Below are 13,788 nucleotides of genomic sequence, written 5' to 3' on the forward strand. Positions count from 1 at the left end.
GCAAAATAGCCGGTATTCTAACTTCTGGTTCCTTTTTTTTTTTTTTTTAATAAAAATGGAAAGAAGAGATGTGAGAAGGGAAAGTGAGGAAGAAAAAATAAAGAGGTTCTAGGAAAGAATACATACAGAGTTAAAAACCTGGAAGTCTTTTGTCCCATAACCCTCTCAATGTCTGTGTAATTCCTTTTTGGGGGTTAATCTGGGGAAATGCATACTTTACTTTCAAGGCTACTGTTCCAGAATTTTCAGATTTTAGAATGTTTTTATTATTATTTTATTTAACTTTATTTTTAATTTCACAAGAGAGGGACAGAGTGAGAAAGAGAGGAACAGAGTGAGAGAGAAAGAGAGAGGGAAAGTGAGAAAAACAAGTCACCAGATCTGGGACTCAAACCATGGTTTGCTATATGGGAGTCCAGTGCCCTTAACCACCATGCCACCTGCCAGCCCCAGATTTTAGAATTTTAGAGACCAGCAGATGACATAATGGTTACATTGCTAGATTCCCATGTAGACAATGGTGGTTCAAGTCGTGGATCCTGTGGCTTAAAACTCATACCAAGCACATATTGCATGCATGTCCAAAGTCCCAAGAGAAGAATGGAGGAGAAGAGATTGCAGTGTGGCCATCCTCCCGGGGGGTGATTTCTCGCTTTCTGACCCTCGGTCTCTGTCTCTCTCTGGCAAGTGCTCATGCCCTATAGCATAAATCCCTCTATAAAAAAGATTTTAGAATTTAGAATCCAAACAGAGGAGGAAAAACAAAAAAGCAGGCTTAAGAGGTAGGCTTTTAAAAGAAGGAAAAAATTATTCTCTATAGGTATTCATGAGTACTTCATTGGGGTGCTGTAAAATCTCCCACCTAAATTCTTTTGGATGAGGAGTAGTCCTTAGGAACATGGAGATAGAGAGGGATTATGCTTCACTTAAATCTGTTGTAGTGAATGCACATAGTCAAAATAAATGCAGCAAACCAAAGTGTTCAATAATCGGCAGTTGAAGAAATTGGGGGGGGGCTGGCAGATGGCATGGTGGCTAAGGTGCTGGACTCCCACATGGCCTACTGTGGTTCAAGTCCCAGACCTGGTGACTTGCTTTCTCACTTCCCCTTTCTCTCTGTCTCTTTCTGGTCAGATTAAATAAATAAATAAATAAATAACAATAACCAATATAATTAAATAAATAATTCATGAAAATTTTATTTTCATTTGTTTTAGATGATACAGAACTTTCAGGAAGAAGCCTGTTTTATTCTGGATACAATGAAAGGTAATAAAATAGTAAGATAAATACCTTTCTTTCTTTTCTTTTTTTAGAAGTTTTCACCATAGGGCACATGCACTTGCTGGGAAGAAAGAGAGTCAGAGACAGTGAAAAGGAAAGTAAGAAGTCACCCCCCCACCCCCAGAGGAGATGGACACATCACGATCCCTCCTCCTCCATTCTCCTCTGGGATTTTGGGCACACACACACACACATGTGCCCAGTGTTATTCTCAGGCCACTGGGTCTGAGACTCAAACTATGGCTGGATTTCAGCAACGTAACCATTCTGCCATCTGCTGACTTCCAAACACCTTTCTATAATACTAGTGTAAAAAAATTTTTCTGTAATGTTCACCTGTTTAAATATCCATTTTGTAAGACAAATAATAATGTGATTGAATGTATGGAAGAAAATGAAATGAAAAAATAATAATAATAAAAAAAGGAAAAAAAATACTTTTTTATACTTCTTTTAGGAGAGATAGGGAAAATATCAACCCTAACTGAGGTAAAAAAAAAAAAAAGTGGCATTTTTAGAGATAGTTCTTTTGTGTGAATTGGTTTCTTCCCATTATCAGCCTAAACAAAGCATGCTTGATAACTGTCCACCATTCTCTCCCATCTTCCATTGAAGAATGAAGAAATTGAGACACGTTGTTTTTATAATCCATATTTATTACAAGTATTCTGTGCTGACTAATACATATGCTGCTTTTTGTCCTGCTGGGATTTTTTTTCTCAGAAGCCTTTTTTTTTTTCTTTCACAAGCCTTATTATATTCTTTTCCCTACTGTGTCTTAGAAATGACTAAAGATTATTTTCTCTCTCTTTCTCTCCCTCTTTTTCCTTTTTACAGCAGAAACCAATGATAGCTATCATGTCATACTGAAGTAGGAGGGGACATTCCATGTCCTGTGGCTGCTGCTGCTGCTTTCTCCTGAAAACTGCCCTCTTGAGGAGGGGTGTGAATGAAGCTTTGAAGGTCTGCAGGAACCCAACCATCTGCCTGTGTGTGGGGACGTCCAGGCCATGGAGGTGGAATCCCAGCCCTCTGTGTTAACCTAAGCTCTTGCAGCACACACAGACTACTGCCTAAAATGCAGTATTTCTGCAGCTATTTCATGGTTAAAATTTCTGGACTCTGTTGTTATTGACTATCAGTAGAAACTCTGCATTATTTAGGGTATATGTAAGGTATAATGATGATGGGACTTGTGTGATGTTTAATGAAAAGATGTTAAATTTTGTGATATGGAGCCATGTAATTTTTTTCTAATATAAAAATGAATATCTATATTCGTAAGATTAGGTCCTTAATCTCTTTTGCCTCCAGTATACTGGGTCTCTGCTTTTTCCCATGATTGGTCCCTGAAAACTTCAAAGGAGGAGAAAATACATACAGAGAATTTTCCTTTTGGTTCCCCAGTAATAGTACAACGAATAGTAATTTTAGCTAACATTTATCGAGTGAGGCAGTGTGATAAATTCTCTGAATAGATTATCTTGTTTAATCCTCTTAAGAATCCTATATGAAGTAGGTACTATAGTGATCCCTAGCCAAAGATGAGGAAGTGGAGACACAGTGGCTAAGTAGCTTGCTAAGTAATAGGCAGCTAGCTGGCAGTGATGCTGAAACCCAGACCCAGGCCATCTGGCTCTTATTAATCATCATCTAATGCCAGCAGTGCACCCTTCATAGCCTGCACTCACCATCGTCCCTTACTGTGGGTCTTCTGGTGGACAGGATATAACACCGAGTGTGAACTGGGGAATCAACCTTTGGCAGTGACAAACCACACCTAAATTATGATGAATGAATCAAGATTTATTAAAAATGAAAATATAAATTATTTTAAAGTATTACCAGTTACCAGAATCACAGAATCTAAGGTGGTGAAATGTTGGTAATATTTATAACTCCCAAAATTCACTGCTCTTGAATGATATGCTCAAACTATTTATTAATGAGTTAGGCTAATCCCTCTTTTCTGTTTCCTGCTCTCTGCATCTTCTTTGGTATAGGAAGTTCTTTTATTCATGTAGTATTTTATATAAGCTTTATAAGAAATTCCTAACCCAGTCATTCTCTTCCCATATGTTTGTGTTCTTCCTTAAGAATAATCGTGTGTGTGTGTGTGTGTGTGTGTGTGTGTGTGTGTAAGTGAGTAGCAACATGGGTGTTACTTTTTCTCATGTAAAGTTTTATCCAGGTTTCCCTTTATAGATTATGTTGATGCGAACAAAGATAATATGTAAAGATTCTGTATTGGATTTGGATTTGTGTGTGTGTTTTTAAAGCATTTGATAAAGTTAAAATGTTTTTATACAGACCTTTTGTTCATTAAAATCGACCTGCAACATGGTATAATTTCTGTTGGATTGAAACAAATTGAAAACCTTAAAACCAGAAAATTAAGTCAATGACTTATTTAAAATCGACCCAGGCAATTGACATATTAAGTTAAAATGAATTTTTAGTGATTACCAGATGTCCCCATTTTGAAGAGGCATCTCTAGTCTTATTGTTTCTAGGACTGGTTCTTAGCAATCTCCTTAGGAAGCTACTATTGGTTTTGATTTTTGGTTCTTTTTTTTCTATTCTGTTTGGCTATTAGAGTGGGAAGGTGGGATTCGGTGACTTTTAAAGTCTCTTCTAACTCTGTGAATCTGTAACTTTGCTCACTGCAAATGGTGCATAGAGTTCTATCACTACCTTACACTTATTACTTTTTAGTTGAAGTCACAGTAGTCTTTTTTTTTAGAATAGTCTTCATATTTATAGAAATGAATTTATACAACTTTGTAATTAAATTCTTAACTTACCAGAAAATTTCTTAGGTTTTCTTTAGTTTCAGAAAAAAATCTATTGCATCAGTTCTATATAATCAGTAATTATATAGAATATTATAATTATTCACTTTGCTTTAAAAAATTGTGTATGTTCATTATTGACTGTTTGAGATAAATTAAAATTTTAAACCAGTCTTTTCCTTATGAAAATAGTACACAAAACGATACTTTCAAACAATAAAGAAAGTTGTAAGTTTTTCTCTTTACCTCATAGTCCCACTCTAAGAGGTAATCATTGCAAAAAATCCTTCCCCATCACACACATATATACAAATACTCAGATGGGTTTATGTTATACTGAATGATCTGCAATTTGATTTTCTCATTTATCAAATCTTGTTTTAAAGAATTATTTTATTATTTATATTATTTTTAATATTTTCCAATTTTATCAGAGTGAGACAGAAAGAGAGGGAAAGTAAGAAAGCAAACCACCAGGTCCAGGACTTGAACTGTAGTCAACCATGTGGAAGTCCAGCACCTTTAACCACCATGCCACCTGCCAACCCCCATATTTGACATATCTTGAAGACATTCCTATTGGGTCGGGAGAATACATCTATTGAGTTGCACAGAAAAATACGTCATGACTTTCCTGACAACCTATATTAGAATTTATAGGTCTACATTATTCGTTTTTATAAATGACCATTTCTTATGGATCCCATTTAGATTAAATACATTTGAACAGACATCTTCACAAGTTCTGTGTCTTTAAGATATATCCTCAGAGGGCCGGCAGGTGGCATGATGGTTAAGGCACTGGATTCCCATGTGGCACAGTTCAAGTCTCAGATATCTGGTGACTTGCTTTCACACTCTCTCTCTCTCTCTCTGGTGAGTATGTGTGCCCTGTAGCAAATTAAAATAATAATAATTTAATTAATTCTTTTTTATTTTTGAAAGGTTTTTGCTATAGAGTGTGTGCGTTTGCCAGAAAGACAGAGACAAAGAGATAGAAAGCGAGAAATCACCCCCCCCCCAGGGGAGATGGCCACACCACAATCCCTTCTCCTCCATTCTCCTCTCGGGATCTCGGGCACGCATGCACATGCACCCAGCATGAGTTTTAAGCCATCGGGTCCAGGACTCGAACCGTGGTTGACTACATGGAAGTCCAGCGACATAGCCATTACGCTAACTGCTGGTCCCATAATTAAGTAATTCTTTGAATAAAAGGATATATCCTCAGAAGTAAAATTCACTGGATTTTATTTGTTTAAAAACATGTGAGAGTTAATATTTAAATTAAAGCAGCTGATTTGATATTTCCATCAGAGTGAGGGTATAGGAGAAGTAGAATGGTTAAATTCTGGGCCCTTCTGAGAAGTGGAGTAGCATCCCATTTGACTTGCCATTGTCTGTACTGTTCCATTGAAGGAAAATAGGTTCCATGTAGAGACCTGATAGTTAAAAAGGAGTTTTTGGGAAATAAAAGGGGAAGGGATTGTTACAGGAAACTAAGGATTGACTATTAGTCATTATACAAAATGTGGCTATTAAATAATAAGATTGATTGTCCATTATTATGACTCAATAAGAATCTTTGCCCACATAATGATTTATTTAAGAAGCCACTGATAAGAAATGGTCTTATTGGCTGGAGAGTGACTATAATGCAACAAAAAGAAGACAACCAGGACCAGCAGTTGGCATAATGACTATATTGCTGGACTCCCACATAGTCAACTGTGGTTCGAATCCCGGACCCTGTGTCTTAAACTCACACCCTGCGTGTGTGCGTGTGTGCCCAAGATCCCAAGAGGAGACTGAAGAAGGGATTGCAGCGTGACCATCCCCCCCGGAGGGTGATTTTTTGCTGTCTGTCTGTCTCTGTCTCTTTGGTGAGCGCACACACCCTATAGCAAAAACTGCTCCAAAAAAAAGAGAAGACAACCAAAAGAAGACAACCAGAGATCTGAGAAAGTGAGATCCACGTGAGGAAGCAGAGGCTCTGATCTCTGGAAGTCAGGCACTGTCATGCACTGGGTATGTTGTCAGGGACAGGCGTGATCTCACCACTGAGCTGGAGGTACATGGGAAAGCTTGGCAAGTGTAGAAGGTGTGGGATAATGAAGCCAGCCACTGGAGGAATGCTCTCAGAACCCTGTGTATCCCCAAGTATTCTGAGAATCTTTTGTATCTGTGACTATAGAGATTGGAACTATCTTGCAAATCACGAGGGACTGAATGAAGCTTCAACACAAATCTGGGGTGTAACTATTTGAAATCAGGACTGAATGTTTCTTTTTTTGTTGTAGCTTTTTTCTCTGGCCAGATCTAACAATTCCAGGTAGTTTTGTACTGGAGATCTGAAGCTGAAGAACCATTTATCATTTTATTGAATCTGTAGTCTCCCTCCGTGGCCATGAGTAATTGCTCTGGAGGAATTTAGTCTGTTACGAGAAATTCAGTCTCAACTAGCTGGATCATTTGTGTTCTCTTTCAAGGAGAGTAATTTCGCATCATTCTTTTGTGTCTTCTGTAAATGCTCTATGTTCTTAGTTGTGGATTAAGACTTTTTTCTGCTAGAATATTTACTTTCAGTTTGTAATTAGATTTTTATTTCATTATACCAACTCCAAGATTTAAATGAGGAAGATGGTACTATCACTGCGAAATGGAATGAGCTGGGAAAGATGCCCTATGTGACTTGGGAATAATGCCACCAGCACCTATTTGTTTCTGTGTTTTTCTCCTTTTGTTTTAATTTCTTTTTTTTTTTTTTTTTTCTTTTTTTTTTTAGAGCAAGCAGGTGGCGTGCCAGTTGGGGCACTAGACTCCCCCATGGCCATCCAAGGTTAAGTCCCAGTGTCCAGCTTTCCACTTTCTCTTTTCATTTCTCTCTCTCTCTGGTGAGTGCTGTGCCCTATAGTAAATTAAATACATAAATAATAATAATGAAATGAATAAATAAACTTATTTTTAAATGTATTTCTTCTATTAGAAAGAGAGAGAAAATCACCCTCAGGTTTTTCTTGTCTCAATCCACCCCAGCCTCAGCATGTCGGGACTACAGGCACACACACATGGCTAGCATGCGTAGGGAGTCCTTGGGTTGCAACCTCGGGATACAAGCCCAGGACCTTTTCATATGGCTGCAGCATCACTGAGTCTAGCGTTACTGCTGTGCTGTCACAGCTGGTCATTCTTGCTTTTTTGAATGACCTTGTATTTTACCTCTGATCATGAACTTTCATCTATTTCCACGTATTTCTACATCTTTCCTTTTCACGTACAGATTTCCTCTGGGTTGTTCCTCTGGAACATTAGTCCTAAACTAAAATCTTCAGAGAAATTGCAAGTCTATAGAAATTACAAGTAAATCTAACTTTTTTTTATTTTATTTTTTTAGGTTCTTGCCATAGGATGCCTGTGCCTGCTGGAGAGGAGAGAGACAGAGGGAAAGTGACAAGTCACCCTCTAAGGGGATGGCCATGCTGCAGTCTCCCCTCCTCCACTCTCCATACCCAGGATTCTGGGCATGTGTGCATACTTACTGGTGTATATTTTAAGTTGCCAAATCTGGGACTCAAACTGCCTGGGAGTCCAGCACCTTTACCACCACCCTACCTGTTGGTCCCTAATATTTATATTTCAAACTCAAGAGATTGAAAAGTTATATATGACTTAAACATTTCAATTGCATTCATGTAAATTATAAGGGCTGTTGCTATTGCTACTTTAATACTATCACATACTGTCTTTCCGATTTTGCACTGGATGTAACCTTTCATGACATTAGTTATAACTGGTTTACCTATTATGTGAATCAATGTTGTTGTGTCTTAGATTTGCTTAAGATGACATACACATTCTTCATTTTAATCACTGCAGATTCCTGTTTTCTTCCTGAGTCTAATGTCTGATTTTCTATTTAAGGATTTAGTTAGTATTATTCCCTAGACATCTTACAATCAGACTTTCATTTACCTCCTTAAATTTATTAAGCTGCTCTTTCTCTATTTTTTTTTCTGTTTTAAAAAAAATATTTATGTATTTAATTACATTTGTTATTATTATTTTTTCAATTTGACCAGAGATAGAGAAAGGGAAAGTGCAAAAGCAGGCTACCAGGTCCAGGACTCGAACTACAGTCAGCCATATGGGAATCCAGCATCTTTGACCAGCATGCCACTGTCAGCCCCTTAAGCTGCCCTTTTAAATTCACCTCTGCAATATATCGCTCAAACTTTGATTTTATTTTGTTTTTTTTTTTAAATGGGGTGTGTGAATGTGTGTGTGTATTATGCACATATATAAATACCTTAGTGTATGTCCTTTTAGAAAACTTCTTTGATGCTACTTCTATAGCTTCTTCACTATTTCTGCTTTCAAACTGCTATGGCACTTTTTCCTAAAGTGCACATACTGATCTCTTTTTTTGAGTATAGAGTTAGTCACAAAGTCATGCCTGTCCCTGTAGATCTGATATATAATTAATGGTAAATAAATGAAGTAACATACAGCTTCAGGGCTAACTCTGCAGGTTTCTTTTCAGAAAAACAAGGTACCTTATTTTTTATCTTAATTCTTATTCAACAAATACCTTATTTTTATCTTAATTATTTTTCTATAAGAAATCTTAAAAAATATTATTTAATTTCATTTGTTTTTATTTTTTAATTTGACCAGAGAATGACAGAGAGAAAGGGAAAGTGAGAAAGCAAGCCATCAGGTCTAGGACTTGAACCACAGTCAGCCATGTGGGAATCCAGAGCCCTTAACTCCACCTGCCAGCCCCTTAATTATTTTTCTATAAGAAATTTAGCATGTAATATCCTTTATCCTATTTATTTTTCCCTCTCTATCAGGTATTCCTATTTATCTTTTGGTGGTAAGGGGTAGTTGATATAGTATATTTTGACGTCATGTAGGTCTGTGTTCAAATCCCAGGTCTTACTCTTCCTGGGTGTGCCTGTGGACAAAATAATCTCTCAGGCCTCAACTGATCAACTTTTTTTATTATTATTATTAAAGATTTTTGCTATAGGGTGTGTGCATTCGCTGGAGAGAGACAAAGAGAAAGTGAGAAATCACCTCCCAGGGGATAGCCACATTGCAATCTCTTCTCTTCCATTATCCTGGGATTTTGGGCACACATGTACCCAGTGTGATTTTTCAAGCCACCAGGTCCTGGAATCAAACTGCAGTTGGCCATGTGGCAATCCAGCACCATAACCACTATGCCACCTGATGTCCTCAAAATAGCCAATATTTGGGACCAGCAGATGGTGCAATGCTTGCATCGCTGGACTCCCACCTAGTCGACCATGGTCTGAGTTTTGGACCTGGCGACTTGAAACTCACGCTCGGCACGTGTACATGCATGCCCAAGATCCTGAGAAGAGAATAGAGGAGAAGGGATTGCAGCGTGACCATCCCCCCGGTGGGGGGAGGGTGATTTCTTGTTTTCTGTCTCTGTCTCTCTCCAGCAACCAGACGCACCCTATAGCAAAAAACTCTCTAAAAAAAAAAAAAAAAAGAATAGTGGGACCAGAAGGTGGAGTGGTAGTTAAGGTGCTGGACACTCCCACATGACTGACCACAGTTTGAGTCCCACACTTGGTGGCTTGCTTTCTCTTTCCCTCTCTCTCTCTCTATTTTTCTGTGTGTGTGTGTGTTCAAATTAAAATGAATGAATGAGTAAGTAAAATTAAATAAATAATAATTTTTTAAAAAAAAGAGTAGCAGCCAAGAGTTACATAGTACAGACTGTGTTGGAAGAAACATTTTTACAATATTTTAACTATTTAATCTTTACACAGCCCCATGAGATACATAGTTACCCTCATTTTGCAGATGAGGAAGTTAGGCAGAGAAGTTACATGCATTGCCCAGAACCACACCACTAGTGAGTGAAGGATTGGGGTAATATTCAGGCAGAGTAGCAGCCAAGAGTTACATAGTACAGACTGTGTTGGAAGAAACATTTTTACAATATTTTAACTATTTAATCTTTACACAGCCCCATGAGATACATAGTTACCCTCATTTTGCAGATGAGGAAGTTAGGCAGAGAAGTTACATGCATTGCCCAGAACCACACCACTAGTGAGTGAAGGATTGGGGTAATATTCAGGCAGTCTGGCTCCAGGATCCACACTTTTAATTTTTTGCCAGAAGGCACATGTACTTGTTAGGGAGAAATAGAGGGAGAAAGCACCCCCATGGGGCAAGGTCATGCCATATTCTCTCATCTTCCATCTCTCTATCCTTTCAGTACTTTGGGCATGCATGCACAAATGCCCGGCATGCTGTTCAAGCCACTGAGTCTGTGACTGCAAACAGTCAGTCGTGTGGGATCCAGCTGCCTTAACCTCTAGGCCATGGACCGGCTCTTCAGGGTCTATACCCTTGATCAAATGTTATTTTGCCTCTAAATTTTAGCAGATAGGGAAATAAGTACATGGTATCCTAAAGATTATTTTCTTTGTGTACATATGTGTGATCTACATTTTCATTTTGCTGTATTCTTACCTAGCCTCTTGGTGTTGCTGTTGTCACCTAGGGGAGATGACTAGAATTCTTGGCATTCCCCTCCGAATGATCCAACTTCTTTCATTCTAAAGCTGAGATGGCTTGGTAGCCAGCAGATATGGCTTCATAGTTTCTTAGTTGCAGTGAAAAATGCACCAGGATTTGGAACCAGCCTAACCTAAGTTTAAATCCTGCTATTCATCAGCCTATCCAAGAAATAGCTACTGTGCTTCTAAAGGTCAAGAATCAGGCTTTGTACTGGGTGCTGAGAATACAGTAAACAAAACAATTCCTTGCTCTCATGGAATTTAGTCAAGTGAGAGAAGACTAAAAAATAATAAATATGTCAGTTGGTAATGCTAAGAAAAAAATAAAAGGCAAGGGATAGAGACGAAGCACCATTTTAGAAATATTGTTTGGAAAGCTCTTTGCTGTGGGGACGTTTGAGCACATATTAAATGAGGAAGTAAGCATGCAGCTAGCTGGTAGAAGAATGCTCCAGGCAAAAGGCCCTGAGGTAAGAGCTGATTGCCCTGCCGAGGGAACTGCAGTAAGGCCAGTGGGCCAGTATATTGAAGTAGGTATGGCACGGTAGAGTAGAAGGAAACAAAATAACAGATATAATGGCGAGAGCAGTGGGGTGGGGACCAGAGGATGCACCTAGGTCTTTCAGAGCCTTATGGTTCAGGGGAGAGACAAGAGGTAAGAAACCTAGGCTGGGGGCCAGCAGATGGTATAATGGTTATGTCACTGGACTCTCACGTAGTTGACTGTGATTTGAGTCCTGGACCTTGGGTCTTAAAACTCACACCAGGCACATGTGCATGCCTGCCCAAAATCCCAAGAGGAGAAGGGATTGCGGCATGGCCATCTTCTGCGGGGGGGTGGGGTGGGGTGGGGGGGGGGTTAAGTTCTCATTTCCTGTCTCTCTGTCTGTCTCTGTCTCTCCAGTGAATGCAAGTGCTCTATAGAAAAAACCTCTTTAAAAAAAAAAAAACAAACAAAAAAGGCTGTGTGTTTTTTGGCACCTCACACTACAACTTTTTGACTTACTAGTCTTTGTTTCCCTTTATTTTATTTATTTATTTTTGGAGAGGTTTTTGCTATAGGGCACATGCACTCGCCAGACAGAGACTGAGTCAGAAAGCGAGAAATCACCCCCCAGGGGGGGATGGCCACGACGCAATCCCTTCTCCTCCATTCTCCTCTTGGGATCTTGGGCATGCACACACGGTCAACTACATGGGAGTCCAGCAACACAGCCATTATGCTAACTGCTGGTCCCTGTTTCCCTTTATTAAAAAACGGGCTGTGGGACCAGCAGATGATGTAATGGTTACATCAATGGACTGCCATGTAGTCAACCATGGTTCAAATCCTGGACCTGGCAGCTTAAAACTCATGCCAGGTATGTGTGCATGCATGTCCAAAATCTCGGGAATGGAGGAGAAGAGATTGCAGCATGACCATTCCCCTGGGGGGTGATTTCTGGCTTTTTGTTTGTCTCTCTGGCTGGTGCATGTACCCTATAGAAAAATCTCTCTTTTTTTAATTAAAAATTTATTTATTTATTTATTATTTGCTTGTTTATTTGTCATAGAGGGACAGAGTGAGAGAAAGAGAGGGAGGAAAAGTGAGGAAGCAAGCTGCCAGGTCTGGGACTCAACCGCAATCAGTCATGTGGGAGTCCAGCACTCTTAATCACCTGCAGGCCCCAGCAAAAAATCTCTCAAAAGAAAAAAAAAGGTTTTCAGGGGCCAGCAGGTGGCATGGTGGTTAAGGCACTGAATTTCTACATGGCCAACCGCAGTCTGAGTCCCAGACCTGGCAGCTTGCTTTGTCTGTCTAGCTCTCTTTCTCACTTGTGCACATGCCCTATAGCAAATTAAGAAATAATAATAAATAAAGAATTCTTTAAAAATATATATGGGCTGCAGGGCCCAGCAGATGGTGTGGTGGTTGAGGCACAGGACTCCCACATGGCTGATTGCGGTTCAAGTACCAGCCCTGGTGGTTTACTTTCTTACTTTCCCATTCTCTCTGGTGAGCCTATAGCAGATTGAAAATAATAAGAATAAATTAAAAATAAATTATTTGGGGGGGGGAGTGTTTTTCACTATAGGGTGTATGCACTTGCCAGAGAGAGAGACAGACAAGACAGAGACAGAGAGAAATCACCCCCCAGGGGGGATGGCCATGCAGCAATCCCTTCTCCAGGGATCTTGGGCATGCACACTCACGCACCCACCATGAGTTCAAGCCACTGGGTTTGGGACTGGAACCACATTCACCACATGGGAGTCCAGCTGCATAGCCATTATGCCATCTGGTGCTCCCCAATAAATACGTTTTTTTAAAAAATGAGTTGGAGGACCAGCCTTCCTGGTGCAGGTAGTAGGGGCCTGTTGATGCAGGATACAGAGACTAGGAAGACTAGGTTAGAGTCTGGGATCTACCTCAACCCGGTGGGTGCGCCCTGGCTGCAGAGCTGGCAGGAGGATCGCTGCATGAAGACCTTTTGAGGGTGCCTGCCTCTCTCCCTCTCACAATAAAAAAAAAGAACAAAAAGAAAAAAAAGGTTTCAAAGTTGTGAAGATAAAAGATAATGGTAAAAATTGTGTGGAAAGAAAACACCTAAATTAGTCTATTATATAAGTAGATAACTCAAGATAGTGCCTATATATTCTTAATAACTTGGGCAAGCTGCAGGAAGTCTTACTGCTGAAGACCAGGACCCATGAGAAGAGAGATTAATATTCCTTTGGCATGAGAGTGTGGTCTTAGCAAAAGAAAAGGGGCGCTCTAGGGCAGAATTCGTTGTCATTGAAGCTCTATTGCTGGGGTCTCCTCTCTTCCCCTTCAAAAGGCTGCAGCGGCATCAAACTCGCTTTCCCAGGGTCCGCCGCTGCAGAGACACCACCTCCGGAGCCTGTTTGCCGGCCGGCTTTGGCTTTGCTGCAGTTGTCGCCTTCAACTCCCGGCATGCTTCTGAGCGGGGGCCGGCAGGAGACTCCATTTCCCAGGCTGCCCCGGGGCTCGGCCAGGACGTGCCGGCGCCTATAAGAGCCGGAGCGCTGCGGCCAGAGCCTATTGTTAGTCGGAGCCGGGGACGTCTTGGTCTTCTGCTGCCGGGGGCACCCGAGCTGCCGGAGCCGCCCGTCCCCCGCCGCCTGCCGGCCGGCCCGCCCATCCG

At 40.2% G+C, this 13,788-nt stretch overlaps 1 protein-coding gene across 3 annotated transcripts in view; it reads left to right on the forward strand.

Annotated features, from left to right (window-relative positions):
• The window catches only part of TFCP2 (transcription factor CP2), a 61,569-nt gene extending 57,447 nt beyond the window's left edge, over nt 1–4,122 (forward strand). Inside the window, exons 14-15 of one of the 3 annotated variants that reach the window (XM_006168146.3) lie at nt 1,218–1,269; nt 2,125–4,122. In XM_006168146.3, the coding sequence (XP_006168208.1) occupies nt 1,218–1,269; nt 2,125–2,159 (87 nt within the window). In that variant the 3' untranslated portion in view covers nt 2,160–4,122. Of the gene's footprint in view, nt 1–1,217; nt 1,270–2,121 lie in introns of all 3 variants that reach the window. The other 2 variants (XM_006168145.3, XM_027768143.1) reach the window with 2 other exon arrangements.
• Nucleotides 4,123–13,788: the final 9,666 nt, after the last annotated feature.

This window comes from Tupaia chinensis, unplaced genomic scaffold (genome assembly GCF_000334495.1).
Source record: "Tupaia chinensis unplaced genomic scaffold, TupChi_1.0 Scaffold145652_1, whole genome shotgun sequence".
Taxonomy (NCBI): domain Eukaryota; kingdom Metazoa; phylum Chordata; class Mammalia; order Scandentia; family Tupaiidae; genus Tupaia; species Tupaia belangeri.